Source organism: Corvus hawaiiensis, chromosome 24 (assembly GCF_020740725.1).
Source record: "Corvus hawaiiensis isolate bCorHaw1 chromosome 24, bCorHaw1.pri.cur, whole genome shotgun sequence".
In the NCBI taxonomy this organism is placed as follows: domain Eukaryota; kingdom Metazoa; phylum Chordata; class Aves; order Passeriformes; family Corvidae; genus Corvus; species Corvus hawaiiensis.
Window position 1 is genome coordinate 6,437,148 of NC_063236.1, and position 17,519 is coordinate 6,454,666.

The window sequence follows — 17,519 nt, forward strand, 5'->3', positions numbered from 1 at the left end:
GTCCAGGCCTGTGCCCTTCTTAATATTTTCATTATTTTGAATTCACATTTCCCTTCCTGCATCCTGCTGGCTCCAGCCCTGGGGAGGGATGGGGATCCAGCCAACGGCTCTGACCCCTGGGGACATCACCCAGGGCTGGGAGAAGGAGGATGTGACCCATGTGGAAACCACAGGTGGTTTCGATGTGTTTATGAGCCTGGGCACAACTTCCTCAGCCCGGGTTTCCCACCAAGGGCCCAAGTTCTCCACAGGCACCCAGGATGTGCAATGGGTGGGGGGTGCAGCACCCATGGGTGACAACCCCTGCCATGACAGGGGTGTCTGTGCTGCTGGGACAAGGCAGAGGGGGATTTGGGGAGGTGGATTGCAGCTCTTTGTGCCCATCCCTGCATCCTGGGATGTGTGTGGGCTGGGAGGCTGGGCTGTCACCCCGGAGTGATGCTCTCGCGGAAAGGGTGAGTGGTGCTGGCCACGGGTCACACTCTCACCCCCCAGGAAAAGCTCGGGCAAAAGTTATTCTTGAAAAAACGTAGTTTCCTCTTTTCCTTCCTCGTCGCAGGCACGTGGTGGTGAGGTCATGGAGCACTGGGCTCACCGCAGGACATGCCTCCGGCTCGGCGTAATCCCGTCCCCAGGGCCACAGCCGGTTCTGGCCAGTGCGGTGGGGGGGGGAGTTTCGGGGCCTCCACTGCCCCTCCAGCCCCACTTTCCTCCCAGTCAAGCCACCACATCCTGAGCCAGCCCTCGGGCTGCTGCCTTTGCTCCCGCCGGCTTTCCCAGCGCGGTTCCAGTATCCCAGAGGCGAGTGCGGCTTCACATCGAAAATCAGCCCCAGATGTGGCGGAGCAGCTGCTGCTGGAGCGCCATGAGCAGGGATGGGCAGGGCTTGGGGACACGGGGACAGCAGGAGGAACCTGTTGGGTGGCCGGGGCCTGAGAGTCAGTAGTTCCTGGGGGTTTTGTCCCACCTGTCAGGTGACAGTGTCCTCTCTGCAGCCGGGTGCTCCCCAGGAAGGGGTGATAGGAACACCCAGGGGCTCCCCAGTCCTTGGGGAGAGGCTGTGGAGCAGCCTCAGAGGACATGGGGCAATTCTCGCTGCTGAGCCCCATGCTGGGGCTGCTTCTGGGAAGCAGGATCCCTTGCTGACAGGAGCCAGGTCCCCATTGCTGTGCCACCACCCTCCATCAGGAGCAGAGCTGTCCCTGGGGAGTGGCACAGCCCAGCCAGGGGGACATCAGGAGTTTTAACAGCCCACGATTGCTTGGGGACTTCTCAGGATATGGCGGCCGAGGTCCCTGGCTGAGTGTGGGGCTGCTGGCCCTGCCTGGGGCTCCGGGGCGGGAACCACACGCTAATCAAAAGAGGATGGAAAACTTGTGGTTCCTTGGAAATGCTGCACAGCTACGAGCAGCCCACAGCAGCTTCCAGATGCGGCAGCAGCAGCCATGGGATGAAATTCTGATGGATTATTCTTAATTCCAAGCGCTGAAGCGGGGGTGGCGGCAGCAGACTGACTCTGCAGCACTGCTGGGCGGGGCAGCGCTGCGGAGCCCCTTCCCCGTGGTTTGGGATGCCATGGCTCTGCCTCACGCTCTCCTCATTGAGATGGGACTCGTCTGGCTCATCTCAGGCCCTAAATTTGACCCTTTCCAAGATCCCTGGTTCATTACATTCCTATGGGTGTGAGGAATTGTGCTGGGAGCTGCTGACTCTCCAGGGCTTGGATGCACTCCGCACCCTGGCCCCAGTCCTGCATCCCGGCCCCAATCCTGCATCCTCGCCCCCAAGCACATGGAAGATGCCCCATACTCAGGGTCAGGGGTCCCCTGAGCATCGCCCACTCTCCAGGGCCACAAGAGCGCAGGCAGGTTTTTTATCATGTTTTTGTTCTCTCCAGCCTCTCTGGGCACAATTTCCACCCCCCTGTTGGGGCGGTGTGTTGCTCTGAGGATTCCGAGGGGCCTGAGGAGCCGTTTTGCCGGCGATCCCGGGGGCTGCCGGGCGGGATGATGGGTGGAGGCGCAGCAGCACACGCCAAGATGCATCAGCCTGTGTTTTTCTGGTGGTGGCTGAAGGTTGTTTGTGCTGTCCCGGGGATGATCCAATGCTCTTGGCGTAGGTGCATGAGTGGCCTCCGGGCACATGCACGGGATGGGCCAGGAACAGGGCGATCCTGGTTATCCCGAAACATCTCCTGCTCTAAACATGACTGCAGCCCCCCAAAACTGCTGTGGGACCCTATTTCTGACCAGTTCTGCATGAGCAAAACTTCCCAGCAATCCTCAGACCACCTCCTTGCATCCACAGCACCAATGCTGCCCAGAGCTGGATGGGGCTCTTGGTGCCTGGATGAGCAGGGAAGCAGCTCACCTGCTGGAAGGACTGTTAGTTTCCTTGGAGAAAGCAGCAAGTACATCAACATTTGAGTGTCCAATCCCATAGGAGCAGCTGGAGGCATTTCACCCCATCCCTGCGAGCTGCTCAGCTCTGTTCTGGCACGGGATGGAATTGTGATGAGTGGGGGGAAGAGGATGGGGAATGTCCCCTGGGAGTGAAGATGAGGCCACTGAGATGGAGATGGAAGCTCCTCGTCCAGCTGTGAGGGAGATGGGAAAGGCCGGATTTAGCATCGGCGCTGGCCGGGAGCGTGGGAGCGGCGGGAGCGGGACGTGGTTGGTGGATTTTCACCGGGAGGTGCCGGCACGGTTGTGTCCGTGCTACATCCTGATGTGTCCCTTCTCATGATGGCAAGACCTGGGCTGCCTTGGAGCAGGAGGTTGGAGTTGATGTTTGTCTCCCATTTATTTGGCTTTCCAGAGCCGAAAAGATGCTTTTGGTAAACCTGAGTGGATTCCAGACCCTCACCAAGTGCAGCGTTTCGCTGGAGAAGTGCAAGGCCCCCAAACTCCTCTTCACCCCCTTATCACCACCCCTACCCCACTAGCCTTTGCAAATTTAAAATCTCCTATTTTCAGCCCAAAATGAACCACTCAGCCCCAGCCAGGGCTGCCGGCATAGCTGAGGGGGCAGGGTGTGTTTCCTGTGGCACTGGCAGCTCCATCTCTTCAAAAACCAGCCTGAACTTCATCCCTGTGTTGGGAAAGGGATGGATCCAGGCATGGAGCCACCTGCGGCTCCCCTACGAGTTCCATTCCTCCAAAAACCAACCTTAACTTCATCCCTCCCATGGGAAAGGGATGAATCCAGGTGCAGAGCCACAACCAGCTTCCTCAGAACCCCCATCCCTCTTCAAACCTGCCTGAACTTCAGTCCTGCCATGGGAAAGGGCTGGATTCAGGTGAGCCACTGACAGCTCCCACAGCCAAGGCTTATCAGGGATAAACCACTCCTGGCATCCCCTGACATGCCAGCACATCCCATCTCCAGGTAGGGCTCCAGCTCTCCTAAGGCCGTCCTGGAGCTGTTGGCAGGAGGGAGGAGGCAGCTTCACGGTGCTAAAATCACTGCTGCTAATGAAAAACAGGCTCCGAGCAGCCAAACAGCTGATCCATGGCCTGGAGCTGAGCAATGCCTCGAATTCCTGGCAGGAGCTACTTCCTTTTGGGAGGCGAGGGCTCCTTCCCCAGCAGCAAGGCAGTGCTGTCCCCTCCTGTCCCCATTAGCCCCCAGCTGCCCCTCGGGGATCAGGGAACGAAATGATGGAGGTTACACACCGCTGGGGGTCTGTCCAGTCCTCTGTCTGTCTGCCCATCTTTGTCCCCCTCCATCCGCAGTGAGGAATATGATGGGCATAAGCCCCACCGTGCCCTGTGAGAACACTCCTTGTCCCCCAGGTGTCCTTTGGCTGACAAGGATGTCCCTTAGGGCTGGGGGTCCTCCAGATTTCAAGGATGGGCACAAGCAGGGAAAGGAGCTCAGCAGCTCCCGGGGCCGGGTCCTGCTGTCGGGTGTGGAGCAAGATAAGGCCGTGACTCAGCCTCAGCCCTCAGCCCTGCTTCCCCTCCTTCCCAGCAAAGCCCCGCTGGCACCTGGGGACCGCGGGGTGCAGCCGGGGCTGGGCCCCATGTCTGGGTGTCCGCGGCGGAGATCGCGGCCAGTGGCTGATGTAAACAGCTCTGCTGCCGATAAACAACCGGCCCCGGTGGGAGCACAAACAGCTCCTCTGTTCTGGCTCTGGACTCTCCCTGCGACGCCCCGGCAGCAGCTCCATGGCTCAGGCTCGGTGGCTCCAAACACCCACTCCAGCCCCATATTGGCGGGTGGTACAGGGCTGTCACCCCATTAGCCTGCAGCCGGACACGTGTGGGGATCACATTCCAAATTTGGGGTGGCGAGAGTGGGATTTAGTCCCCCAGACCTGTGCTGAGGTCAGGGACAGTGCTGCCTCCGTCCATCACACGGTCCGAGGGTTGTGGCATCCCAGTAAGGGTTTGGCACGTTTGGGTGTCACCTTGTTCCTGGCTGTGGTGACAGACAGGAACCCCCCGGGTGGGTTCCCACAGCACGGCGCTGAGGCCTGGCTGCCCTGGAGCATTCCCAAGCTGTTCCCAAGCTGTCCCCACTTGTGCCCAGCTGCTCCCAGAGCTGCCCCTGGACCCTCCCCCATGGGTCAGGACCCTCTTGGCTCCAGCTGGGCTGAGCTGGGGGTGCCAGGGCTGCATCCACACTGCACTGTGCCGTGAGCTCCGGGTGGTGCCAAGCGGGGAACGGGGCACACTGGGCGCTTGTTCAGGGTGTACTGGGGATGCTGGGGAGTCCCCTGGAGCTGGACATGCCACAGGGTGGGCATCATGCTGTTGCCACCCTGAAACTGCTGCTGGTGGCACCTTCTGCCCCATCGCCCACACCTCCCCCAGAGTCTGTGGGTGCCCGTGGGCAGCTGCCTGGGAAGGCTTTTGGCTCCGGCTCTGGCTGCATTCCTCGGTGGAGGGAGGAGTGGAGCTGGAGCCTGACATGACTCAGCCACAGCCACGAGGGCTGGGGACATGCCGGTGACCCATGTGGGGCTATCACCCATCTGTGGTCCCCCCTCACCACCTGGCACCACCCCTGGCATGGGCACCCCTTCCCAATTGCAGGGCTGGGCTTTATCTGTGCCCAAGGACCCCCGAGCACGTGCCAGGGGGTGGTGGGAGGTCTCCCGAGAGCCTCTGTGGTTGAGGACAGCTGGACCCCGGGTTATGATAACTCTGGAAAGGGACTTTCTCCGCAGGCGCCGGACACAGCCTGACCCTGCGGTTCCCTCGCTCCCAGCCTGGCCGAATTCCCTGTGCCTGGATCTGGCCAGTGCTCTGCTCCCGTGGGTGCTGACCCCGTGGCGAGGGGGCTGCTGCTGGGGGAGCCCTGTGATGGCCCCCCTGATCGGGGCTGGGTGGGATGTCCCAGAGCATCCCAGCGTGGGGCAGGCAGCAGGAGAGGCATGGAGGGGAGGAAGAGGGGGGTTTGCTGTGGGATGAAGGCTCCAGCCTCATCAGGACATCCTGAGTCCCCCCCCCGACAGCGGGCTGGGGGGAAGTGCCTTCCAACCCACATTCCTCCACTCCTGAAGGAACCGGCTCGGGACCTTCCCACGGGGATTTCCAGCCTGGGCACTCATCGCTCCAGCTCGGATCATGCTGGGGGGGGTCCTGGCTCAGCTGCAGCACCCAGGAGACTGTGGGAGAGCATCCTGGCCCTACGGTGAATCACCGGGAAGGAACTGATTAAGACCTTGCAACACTTTCCTGCTGGAAATAACTTTCTCCAGACAGGCAGCCCCAGGCTGGTCTCAGGATGCAGCTGGGGGGATTGGATATGCTACAGGCTTTATCCCTGCTTTGGGACTTGCTGGCTGGAAAAAGCCTCCCAAAATGAGGGATTGGTTGTGATGTGCTCCCGCTCCCACGGGGGATGGGAAGAGAGGGAATCGCTGTAGCAGGAGAATTGAGGTCCGGGGATGCTCTAACCTGGCGGAGATGTGGCTGCGTGGGGATGGTGCCGGTGTCTGCTCCAGGCCCTTTGGATCCGGGAACATCCTGCACTGCCTCGCCTTCAGCCCTGCATCCCTCTGGCTGGGGCCAGCAGAGACGGGGATCCCCGGGATGCCCCATGGACTCATCTCACTTTTCCCCCTTGGCTGACCATGGCTGTGGGGGGTGAGGGGTCACTCCTGCACAGCACCAGCGTGGTGACAGTGCCATTGGTCCCAGTTTGCAACTGGGGAAGGGACAACCACCCTAAATTTTGCCTCCCCCAATTTTTCCAGCTGTGGTGTGGGCACGGAGCTGCTGCCACCTCTGCCACCCTCCACCAGCCCCACTTCTGCCCCGTGACTCAGGGATTTCGGCAGGTTTGGGAAGGGAGGAGGGGTAAAAGCCACTTCCCTGCCAAAAAAAAAGAGGCGGATGCTGCTCTCGCCCTCTGTCACGCATGAGGCGGATTAATATTAACCCATCCCTCCATCCTGCTGTCCCGCTCTCCTGCTGCCCCCCTGTCCCACTGCCCCATAGCTTGTCCCATGACCCAGCATATGACACTTTTCCGGTCCCTTTAAAGCAGAGGGGGATGAGTGTGCGGGAGATGAGCAGCCCATGGTCTCGCCACGGGGTCCCCGTGAGTCACCCCCGGTGCTGGCGTCACCCGCTGTGTCCCTTGGTGCCCACTCTGGCGTCCTCCCACCGTGGGGGCTGTGAGGCTCCCAGAATAGCTCGTGGTGAAAAATGTGGATAATCTCTCAGTGTTTTGGGGAGAAAGGGGTTATTTTGGGAGGATGGCTGGTTTCTAACCCAGTGCCCTCCCTCCCAGGCCCGTCACCCTCAGCACCCTCAGATGTTTATCTGCTGCTGTTGCTAAGGGACACTGTGGGTGACAAGACCCATGCGCCCATGCGCTGGTGCAAATCTGATACTATCTCGGGGCTGTCACTGCTGTCCCCAACTCCAGCTGGCTCCCAGCTCTCCCCCAACTCCTCCACCAGGTCGCTGATCCCAGCTCTCCGTTACTGGGATCACCTCTCAGCTCCAAGAAAACCCATCAGGTTGCAGCTTCTGCAACCCCAGCAGCATTTCCGGCCCTGGGGAGCAGATCCCACTGGTCCCTCGGATGTGGTGGCTGTCACCCACACGTGGCCCCGTTGTCACCATCCCCTGTTGCAGCTGCATCCCACTGTGTTTGTGGGGCAGTTTACTTTCTGTTTCCTGTCAGAGTGCCGAGTGCTTGGCACTTCCATGGATCACCTCGTGGCCACTAATCACTTCCAGTCGCCTGGAACACAAACAGCCAGCGAAGAGGAAAATCCCAAAGCCAAGAATGGGGTTTGTTGCATGGCTCTGCTGGCCCCGCATCCAGCCCCTCACAGATCCGTGCACTCACAGATCCCTCCTGCACACCTGTGCAAACGGATCTGCTTGTGCACATGTGGATCCATCTGTACACACATGGATCCATCCATGCACACATGGACCCATCCACACACACAGATGTGTCTGGGCTCATGTGGATCCATCCCTGCACACGGATTTGTCCATGTCCGTGCGGATCTATCACGCACATGTGTGCAAACATCTGTCCATGCACATCCATACAAATGCATCTGCTTGTACACGTGGATCCATCTGTGCACATGGATCTGTGCATGCACACCGTTCTGAGGCATCCATCCCTGCGTGTTCTGATGGGTGTCCATCCCTGGCATGTGCACATACGTGTGTGTGTGTGTGCACATGTGCCCAGGGATGGGCAAGCACACACACACATGTGCAAGGCCCAGAACTCTGTGTGTGTACAGGGACATGTTCTGAGGGGTGTCCAAACACATCCAGGGGGGTTGTGCGTGTATGTTCACAAGGGTACAAGTGCCCAGGGGTGACCACACACGTACACAGGTGTGGTGTGCGCACAGGTACACATCCCAAGGGGTCCCTGGCGTGTGCACACGTGCACATCTCTGTGTGCACATGTGCCCTGAAGTGAGCGTGCACCTACACGTGTGCCAGGCTCAGGGCTGTGTGTGCACATGGGTATCAGTGCCCGGGGTGACCGTGAACATCCCGGGCTGGTGGCTGTCCCTGGTGTGCAGATCTGTGTGTGTGCCCAGGTGTGAGCACACACGCGTGTGCGGGTGCCGAGGGGGGTTCGCACACACAGTGCCTCGGGCCGAGCGGTGCCGATCCGATCCGAATGGCCCGAGCCGTGCCGAGCTGACCCCATCCGATTCCACTAAGCCGAGCCAATCCGAGTGTAACCGAGCGGCTCCAGCCCGACCCGAACGGTACCGATTCGACCGCAGCGGTGGCGAGTCGAACCGATTGAACGATCCGAGCGGTTCCGATCGAACCCGAGCGGTTCCAGCCCGACCCGAGCGGTTCCGATCGGAGCCGAGCGGTGCCTGTGGGACCCACCGGTGCCTCCCGGTGCCGCCCGGTGCCCGCCCGGTGCCGGGCCGGCCCGGGCCCCGCGGGGCCTGGCCGCCAGCCAGCGCTTTCTCATAAACCACATGCTGCCGCGGCGCTATAAAGGGGAGCGCGGCCGCGGCGGCGGCTCAGCCCGGCCTCGCTCGGCCCCGCCGCTGCTGCCGTCTCGCCCGCTACGCCCGGCCCTGGCCCCACGGCAGCCCCCATGCCCCGCCTCGGAGCCAAGGTACGGCGGCCCCTCCCGCTACCCACGGCCGCGGAGACCCCCCTCAACCCGGCGCCCGCTGCCACCTGTGCGGGATCCCCGCGGGAGCGGCGGCTCCGGTTGTCCCCGTGCCCTCGTGGTGGGTCCCCTCCTCGGGGGGTCCCGGCTCCCGGCGGGGGATGCTCCAGCCCCGCCTCGGTTGGCTGTTCCACCCCGGACCCGCGGGGTGAAGCCGCGGCTCCAGCCCCGGTTCCCGGCTCCAAACCCCGTCACGATTCCCGGACCCGGCGTGGGGAGGCCCCGGCTTCAGCCCCGGCTTCAGCCCCGGCCGGTCCCCGGCCCGAGCCCCGTCCCCGGCGGGGGGATGCTGCAGCCCCGGCTCCATTCCCGGACCTGCGCGATGAGGCTCCAACCCCGTCTCGGTCCTCGGTTCCAGCCCCGGACCCGCGGGGTGAAGCCCCGTCCCCCTCCCGGTCCCCGGCTCCAGCCCCGTTTCCGGCTCCAGTCTCGGCTCCAGCCCCGTCCCCAGCCCGTTCCCGGCGGGGTGAGGCTCCGTTCAGCCGTGGCCACATCTCGGCGGTGGCCCAGGCGGCATCTTGGAGTTTCACAAGAGGGGAGGATTCCTGGACATCATCCAAGGGAAATTCCCCCCCACCCATCACCCAGGCACCCTCTCCCTGCCGGTGCACCGGGAGACGGGGGAGCACACCCACCCGAGGGTCCCCTCCACCCCCACCCCGGGAGTCTTGGCTCTGAGACGAGCAAGCCCCGTTGCTCATCGGAGTTCCGCCACGGATCGGGGCCTCCCCGCTTCTTTGCAGGGGGATTGGGAGGGAAATTTGGGACGAAGCCAGAGCTGCTGCATGGAAAGAGCCCGGCGGGTGCAGCTGGGGGGGTCTGGAGGGTGGGAAGAGGATTTTTTGGGATGGGTGGGTCAGTGTGTCAGATGGGCTCTGGAGAGCCAGGGCGGAGGAGGAGATTTGCAGGAGAGACGGAGAAATGGTGTGGGAGAGGGGAGAGGGACTGGATCGGGAATGTGAAGGTGGCCAAGAGCCACATCCAGGCTTGTGTCACCGGGCCTTGGGAAATTCCCTGCTGACCTGGTGCTCCTAAAAATAGCAGGATGGGGATAGGCACGGGGTTAGAGGACCACAGTGGGATTATCCTGCTGGACCGTGGCCAAGCCCCGGCCACCACAGAGGTGGTCACGCTGGGGGGTGGGTGGAGAAGGGCAGGGGGGCTTGGTGTGTGTGTGGGTTATCCCTGCTTCAAGCTTCTCCTGTGTCGTGCTCAGGTGTGCCTGCTCCGCTGCTCCCTGCTGTCATCCCTCCTCCTCCTCCTCCTCTGCATCCATGAGACGGAACAGAACAGCTACTGCCAGCAGATCATCACAGAGAGGCACCTGGCCGAGCTGGAGGAGCTGGTGAGTGCCCCCTCGGGGCTCGTTTGGGGTCAGACGGGCACAAACCAGCTCTTATTTAGTGCTGAAATAAGGAAACCAGGTGATTTTCAGCTCCTCTGGGGAAGTGATGGTACCCGGGAACTGAGCATCCATGGGCACGAGGGACCAGTGGGCGCCGGGGAGGTGACAGATGTTGTGCTTTTATCAAGGGTGGCCATGGAAAAGTGACGACAAGAGGGACGAGAGAAGACAGAAGCAGGAACGAGGCCGGGAAGGGGACAGGAGTGAGGCTGGATGGGTGCAGGGGCGCTGGGGAAGCAGTGGAGGGGCCGGCGCTGCGGGCTGTGGTGTTTTCTGGGCGGTTGCGCAGGGGTTAAGCAGAGGAATCCGGCTGCATTCCTGAGTCCAGCTGCTTGCCTGGAAGCTGGGCTGGCAACGGGGCTGTGGGTGGGTGGCAGGCAGTGAGGGGGGCCCGGCCAGGCGATGGAGACGACCGGGCTGGGTGATGGGGCCGTCATCCCATGTGGCCCGTGGGCAGCTCTGGGTGCTGGCAGCCGCCCCGGAGCACAGCCACCATCGGATACAGCTGCCGGGGCCGTATCTCTCTCTCTGTGGCCCTTGGCTCACCTCCGAGCGGGGAATCACGCGGATATTCAGGGGAGAAGCGGGAATCGGGGGCACGCAGGGATTTGCAGGGTTGTCGCAGATTAAATTCTGCCTGCAGCAAGAGGGGTGTGCGGGTGAGAGACGGGAACGGCGCCTCCGAGTCCCCGAGAGCTTCGCTCCGAGCTCTGTGTAACCGCCGTGTCCGGGCTCGCTTCACCTCTTCCTCTTTAACCACCGAGCTGCGGGGCCAGGAGCCGCTCTGTGCGAGCTCGGCTTCCTCTGCCCGAGCCCTCTCTGCACACCACATCCCTGGAGCCTTGGCTCTGCCGCCCAGGGATTAAAACTGGGTCCGTGGTTGTGGGAGAAGGGAGACGGAGCAGGTTTGAATGGAAGATGTGGTTTTTCCTGCTGGGGACTGTAGCCCTCTCCTCGCTGATGGAGGAGCTGGACTTCGATCCAGCGCCTGCAGGATAATGGAGCAATTGTTTCCGGGACGGCATCCCAGGCTAGGAGGAGAATTGCCGGCCGGCAATTCTGCCAGCCCTCGGCCTCCCAGCCTGGGATGCCAGCCCGGAGGGGGAGCATTTGGTTAGGGTGGGTTTTTACTCCCACTGGAAAGGGTCGCGGCATGGGGGGCCGGCAGCCCTGCGTGTGGGACCCCGGCATTGTGTGATCCTGGGGAATGTGTGACCCTGGTGTCACGGCCACCTCCTGCACGGCAGGATGCTCTTTTGCAGCCTGGCTTTAGAGGAGAGAGTGGTGTGGGGGAGACCCGAGGAGAATTAAGCAGGGCTGGGCTCTGCTGTGGTGCTGGCAGGAAGAGGAGGAGGAGGAGGAGGAAGAGAGGCGGGGTGGGAGCAGGCAGGGAAAGACAGGAGAAGGTCTGTGATTCGGGGAGTACAACATCCTGATGGGAGCAGGAATCCTGAGCTCACTCCTGCCACTGCGTTGACCTTAGGGATGTGCCTGTGTGAGGAGGAGGAGTATGGGATGGGATGAAGCAGGAATGGGAGCAAAGTCCCTCAAGCCCTGCGGATTTGGGGGTCTCAGGGACCCCTTTGTGCCCAGAGCATGGCATATCTGAGGCTGCTGTCCCTGGGGATGTGGGGTGACATGCTGCTTTGTCCTTCCAGGCTGACACCCAGATGCAGCACCCAGGCAGGGTCTCCTTCAAGTTCATTGACAAGATGCAGCTGGTGAGTGAGTGGTTTCTTGCTGGGGACAGTAGGGGACAGGGAGCAGGGCTGGCTGGTGCATGGTGGGAGGTCCCCAGATCCCCAATCTCCTCTCTCGTCTCCCTTTGCAGGAGACAAGCATCCCACCTGGCCAGGTGGCTTCCAAGTCCCAGTTTGGGCATCCTGTGGGATTGTAGAAAGGCATTTTGTGCCTCCGTGCTTCAGTTTCCCCCAGGCAGAGTGAGATGCCCATCCAGTAACCGCTGTTGCTTTTTGGTGGGTCTGTGTCCTTGCAGAACGACTCCATCTGCTATGTGAAAGCTGCCTTTCCCCTGATGGGCAAGATCCTGGAGCGAACAGAGTTCAAGGAAAACTCATCCAACGCCCGGAAGATGCAGATGGTGCGCAGGATGTACGACCACATCAATGAGAATGTGGACCCCTGCATCAGGGAGGAGGATGATGAGGAGAGAACGGTAAAATGTCCCCGACCTCATGGGGGTCTGGGCCTGGGTCTGCATCCTGGGTGAAATGGGATTTCCGTAGCATCCTGGGGTGAAATGGGATGTCCAGAGCATCCCGGGATGGGTGTGTAGGCAGGACCATGAAGTAGAGCAGAGGTGGGGTGTGCATGGACACAGGGAGCCACGAGGAGCCACCAGATCCTGCCTTGGGAGCACTGGGGTATCTGTGGCAGTGACACCGAGTCAGTCATGGAGCCGATGCTGAGCCTGGTGCTTCCTCCAGCTCTCACAGATGTGCTTCAAGGAGTTCACCACCTCCCCCTACGAGATGCTGGTGCTGGTGAAGGATTTCTTCCAGGACATCAAGCGTCTGCTGCAGAACCAGGAGACTTTTGAGAAGGATTGCAGCCGAGTCTACCGCAGGACTTGCCTGGGACCCGGGAAGGCAGGATCCTCACCAGGTGAGATGCCAAGGCTTGGCCTCTGCCCAGTAAACCTGTGCCAGTCTGGGGGACTTGGGCTCACCTGCATGGAGCAGCTTAAGAGCCGTGTGTCCGTGGGTGCGGCACGTGTCCACCTTGGTCCCTTTCCCTGTGTCAGCGAGCTCTGCATCAGTGTCAGGGGAGAAGGGGCTGGCTGCCATTTGAAGGTGGGATTTGGGCTAAATCCTACTGGAAGCAAGGCGAGGGGGAGATGCTGAGGGGGACTGAGGAGACATCAGGCTTGGCTCTGTCTCAAAGCCCCGGTGCCGGGTGGAGCATAATGTGGAGAAATGGAGGGACAGCTGTGCCACCAACGCGCTGCATGACCTTGGCTGTGTCACTTCAGCTGCCTCGTGCCTCAGTTTCCCCTGGCCAAGCCTTCAGGGAGAGTGTTGCTGCTGGGGTGGAAGAGCCCCGTGTTGCCATCTGCTCTTCCGCGAGCGCCCGTGCTGTGTTTGCATGGAGGAGACGTCTCACTGTCATCCTCGTGTCGGAGCTGTGCCATGTCCTTGTGCCATGGGGGACGTTAAACGTGGCTGTCTGGCTCCTGCAAGTTGTGAATAACCCATTGCCATCACCTCAGGGCACCCAGTGACTCGGGTTTGCTTCGTCCCACATGCTGCTTGTCACCCTCGTGCTGCCCTGCCTGCTCCTGCCTGTTCCCTGCCTCTCCCTTGCTCTCCCAGTTTTTGAGGGGCTGTTTGACCCGCTTGCCTGGGGCTGCGGGGAGGGACGGGGACAGTGCCCCTGACCTCAGATCTGCTGGCTGTGCCCCTCTTAGAGGCTGGTGACCCCACGGCTGTCTCTTCTCTCTCCTTCTTTCAGGTGTGGGGACAGATCCTGACTGCAATTGCCTGTCCCCTGCCCTCCCTTCTGCCACCCAGCCCTCCCTCTCTGCTGCCACTGGCAGGGACATGGCACCTGCTAGCACCCAGGTCCCTTCCAGCCTCCTCCATACTGCCCTTGCTGACTTAGAGGCCCCATCTCAGCCCCCCAGTAGCACGGACGGGGGCTCAGGGACCGAGGAGGTCCTGGGTGCTGGGGTAGGTGACACAGCGCTGTCGTTGGCCCCCGGGATGAAGCAGACAGCTCCAGCCAGCAGTGCCGAAGCCCTCCAGGATCCGGCCGGGACGCTGAGCCTGGCACTGGGTGACATCCCCGTCCTCCGTGGGGACGGAGAGCTGGTGGAGTGGGGCACCGGCCACCTGCCTCAGGATCCAGGCCAGCAGTGGGGAGGCTCCATCCTCCCGGATCAGCTCAGCGGGCTCAGGACCACCACTCCGACAGCATCGCCCAGCGCTGGCTCGACGGGCGGCGGAGCCAGGATCCATCCCGCTGCGGCGTCCGAGCCTGTCACACAGCTCCGCTTCTCCAGGATGGCCCCAGAGCTGCGAGCCCCAGGCGGCCCCAGGGACAGGGCGAGGGCATGGAGCTGGGGGCTGAGCCGGCTGCGGGGCCCTGAGGATGGCGGCAGGGCCGGGCCCAGCTTTGACTCTGGCTTTGTTCTGGGCGCAGAGCAGCGCAGGAAGGAGCCGCCTGCCAGGGAGGGCCGCCAGGAGCCCCTCATCTACATTACGGTGGCCAGTGTGGTGGCCGTCCTGCTGGCCACGGGAGGGCTGCTCTTCTACAAGTATAAATCCAGGGTAAGACCCCTGCCTCGTCTCTTCCCCGGGCACCAAGATCCTCTCCTGCCTCAGTTTCCCCACTTGTCTCTTGGCCAATGTGGGTTGAGCCCCATTTTCCCCATGATTTTGAGACTGGGGGACAATTGGTGGTGCTGAGTGTGGTAGGAGGATGTTATCTGGGGCATTTCCACCCCTCCCCACCCCGCTACAGCCCCCTCCCCTTCCCCAGGGCTCATCTCCCCATTTCCCTCCCTCCACACAGGTCCTGGAGCGGCCGCTGGAAGATGGAGGCTGCGACCCCGAGGAGCCGGAGAGGAGGTGGGTGTGATAGCATCCTGCGTGGGGGGGCTTTGGGGACCCCCACCCTGGGTGACCCTGCTCTAAACCCCCTGTCTTTCTGTCGCAGGGCGCTGCAGGGAGCAAGGGAATGCTCAGAGCTGGAGACTCAGGATCTCTGAGGTGATCAGGGGCTGGGTGGGACCTCACAGGGCTCCGGTCCAAGCTGTGAGGACAATATTGTGTCCCTGGATTGTCCTCATCGGTGCTGACCTTGGCCACGGTCAGGGAAATTCTGGGTGGGAAGACACGGACAGGAGCAGGTCTGCGCCCCAGCGCTGCCAGCATGTGGTTTCGCAGCTCGTTAATCCATTACTGGCCCTTTCTTAATATACATAATGTTTTTACATGTGGTTTTTGTGTGTTTCTCCCCACGCTGCCCTCCCTGGCAGAGCCTCGGCTCCTGCTTATCCCTCTCCTCCTTTTCCCAGGGCCCCAGGCAGGATGTGAAGCTGCTCGGGGGACGGATCCGGATGGAAGGAGGGTTGGCACGCGCCAGCCTTGCCGCGGTCTCACCGTGATGCTGACACTCCCTCTTCCCTTGCCCTGTGCCGGCGGCCAGAGACGGCAAAAAACTCCCTGGCAGGGACAAAAGGATGGGGGGATGTGCCCTGAGTGGGACCCCCGGGCACCGGGAAGTGAAGGGCTGGAAGGTGTTGGAACCATAACCGCAGGCCTTTGCCGGCAGCGGTGGCTGGTGGGACACTGCGGTGCTGAGCAGGATGGTGGAGATGCTGCTGGATGTGGGATGACGGATCCCACTTGGACACGGCTGGCGCTGGATGAAGATGGAGGGGACCAGCTCCCCAAATCCTCTGGCTCTTCTCCCATCCCAGCAGACTGGGTTTGGAGCAGCACCCATCGCCCCCTTCACCCTGCCTTTCCTGAGGCTTCAACTGGAGCATCCTGAATCCCAGGGGGGCCAGTCCTGAGACACCCAGCCCTGACTTGCAACTCAAACCCTCACACTGTGAATATTTAAAGCCCTCCCATGCCCATGTCCCTGCGTGGGGCTGGGTTTGGGGTGACCCTTGGCACCGTCCCAGTCCCCCCCCATCCTCCTATTGTTAGGGTTTATTTTTAATTTTTGATAGAGCAGACGGAAGTCTTTATCCTGCACAAGTGTTCTGGGGGGGCCGTGTGCCCCTCGCAGGGTCATCGCCGCGAGCTGGCCTCGCTGGGATTCCATTTCTTTGGTGACTGCGCTTTGGAGAAGGGAATGGGGCTGGGAATGATGGGATCCACGCGGGTGTAAGAGCTGGAGCTGCCCCAGCTGGGCACCCAGGGGCTTCTTGGCTCAGCCCCGCTCCTGGGCTTTGGGAAGAGCCTGGTTTGGGATGCACCAGCCCTGGAGATACCCCAAAATCCAACGGCTCCCTCCAGCCCCGGATGAAGCGTGGGCCGCGCTGCTCTGGGAGTTTCAAGTATTATTTTTATATGAAGGATGAAAATATGGACAAACCCAACTGTTTTTAAAGAAAGCATCACTATTAATTTGGGGTTTATATATATATATATATGTATATATATATATATAATGTGTATTTATGACTGGCAGAAGGAGAGGGTTCCTGGGCGAGGGACTGGTGTAAATCAGGGTGAAAATCCCTGATGCAGCAGGAAGCCTGGGGCCAAACTCCTGGTGGTGTAAGTCACCCGTTTACACTGTGGAGGAGCTGCTCCTGGGGGAGAAAACTTGCCTTTACCAACGTTGGATTTATTTTGCCTTTTTTTTGTTGTTGTTTGGTTGGGGTTTTTTGTTGGTTTCAGGGTGGGTTTTTTTGGTGTGGTTTTTTTTTTTATACAATGAAATGCTGAAATATTTTATACAAAGGCATTTAAAAGTCTATTTAAAGAAAATAATGGAAAACAACTTGTATATTTAATATTATGAATAAACAGAGAGGTGTAGCTTGGTGTAAGTCTGTGGGGCAAGGGGGGACTGGAGCTTGTGACTCTCCTGTCTCAGCCCTGGCATCCCTGAGGGGGTGACTGGGGGCTGACCCCTGGTAGTCTTACCCTGATCTGCTTCCCTGTGGATGCACGTGGGAGTTCATGGCCACTGGGATGAGGGCAAAGGGATGCATCCGGGCCTTCCTGCCCCCAGCTCCCTCCGGCATTGCTGGGAGCTCCTGGCACCAGCTCTGAGGCTGGGCCCCCCCAAATCTGTGTCAATGGTTGGGAAGCAGCTGTTTAAAGCAAACACACTTGAGGCAAAGTTTCCTGGAGCACTTTGCTTAGAGAGACAGCACTGGAAGAGGCATTTCCTTCCTCCCCGCCGCTCCCCCGGCTCCCCTTCCTTCTTTCCAGGAGCAGGGGAGCCCCACATCCTGCTACCCCTGCACGGATCCAGCATCTCCAGGGGGATACCAGGGGCCTTCCACAGCCCATGGGGTGTGCAGGGTGAACACCCCCATGGCTCATCCGAGGGGGTGGGAAGGGCACGATGGGGTCCCGGGAGCATTTTGCGAGTGCCAGGGCTGAGCTGCTGCTTTGTTTGCTGACAAACAGGATTCCTCGAGGGGAGCTGACTCAGCCCAGCCCTTCCTCTCCCCAGCAGCAGCCGGGGGTTTCCCAGGTCCACATCCCCTTCCCAGGGAAGTGGGACCTATATATATCCTGCTGGATCTGCGCCACAGTCATTATGGTCAGATTTGGGGGGTATTTGAGGCCAGAGGCTGCTCTTAGGGGCGGGCACCATGCCCGGGTATGGGGGTGCTGGGGGCAGCGAGTCCTTGCCCTGCTCCAGGATGCTCCAGGATGCTCCAGGCAGCTCCACAGCTGCACAGGAGACGGTGACTGGAGCTGAACGATGGCAGATTGAAGCTGTGGCAGAGCTTGTGGGGCAGAGGTGGGAGCATCCCAGGCTGCTG

At 60.9% G+C, this 17,519-nt stretch overlaps 1 protein-coding gene across 2 annotated transcripts; it reads left to right on the forward strand.

The window, feature by feature from the left end:
- The first annotated feature begins 8,487 nt into the window (after positions 1-8,487).
- On the forward strand, positions 8,488-16,438 carry CSF1 (colony stimulating factor 1). 2 transcript variants are annotated; one of them, XM_048328220.1, is made up of 9 exons: positions 8,488-8,577; positions 9,851-9,979; positions 11,698-11,760; positions 12,036-12,215; positions 12,487-12,664; positions 13,511-14,328; positions 14,573-14,628; positions 14,717-14,769; positions 15,078-16,438. In XM_048328220.1, exons 1-8 carry the CDS (start codon positions 8,557-8,559, stop codon positions 14,766-14,768), a joined length of 1,497 nt encoding a protein of 498 aa, XP_048184177.1. In that variant the 5' UTR covers positions 8,488-8,556; the 3' UTR covers position 14,769; positions 15,078-16,438. The 2 variants fall into 2 exon arrangements, with proteins under 2 accessions (XP_048184177.1, XP_048184178.1); XM_048328221.1 differs by having other exon boundaries at positions 14,201-14,328.
- The last annotated feature ends 1,081 nt before the right edge of the window (positions 16,439-17,519 follow it).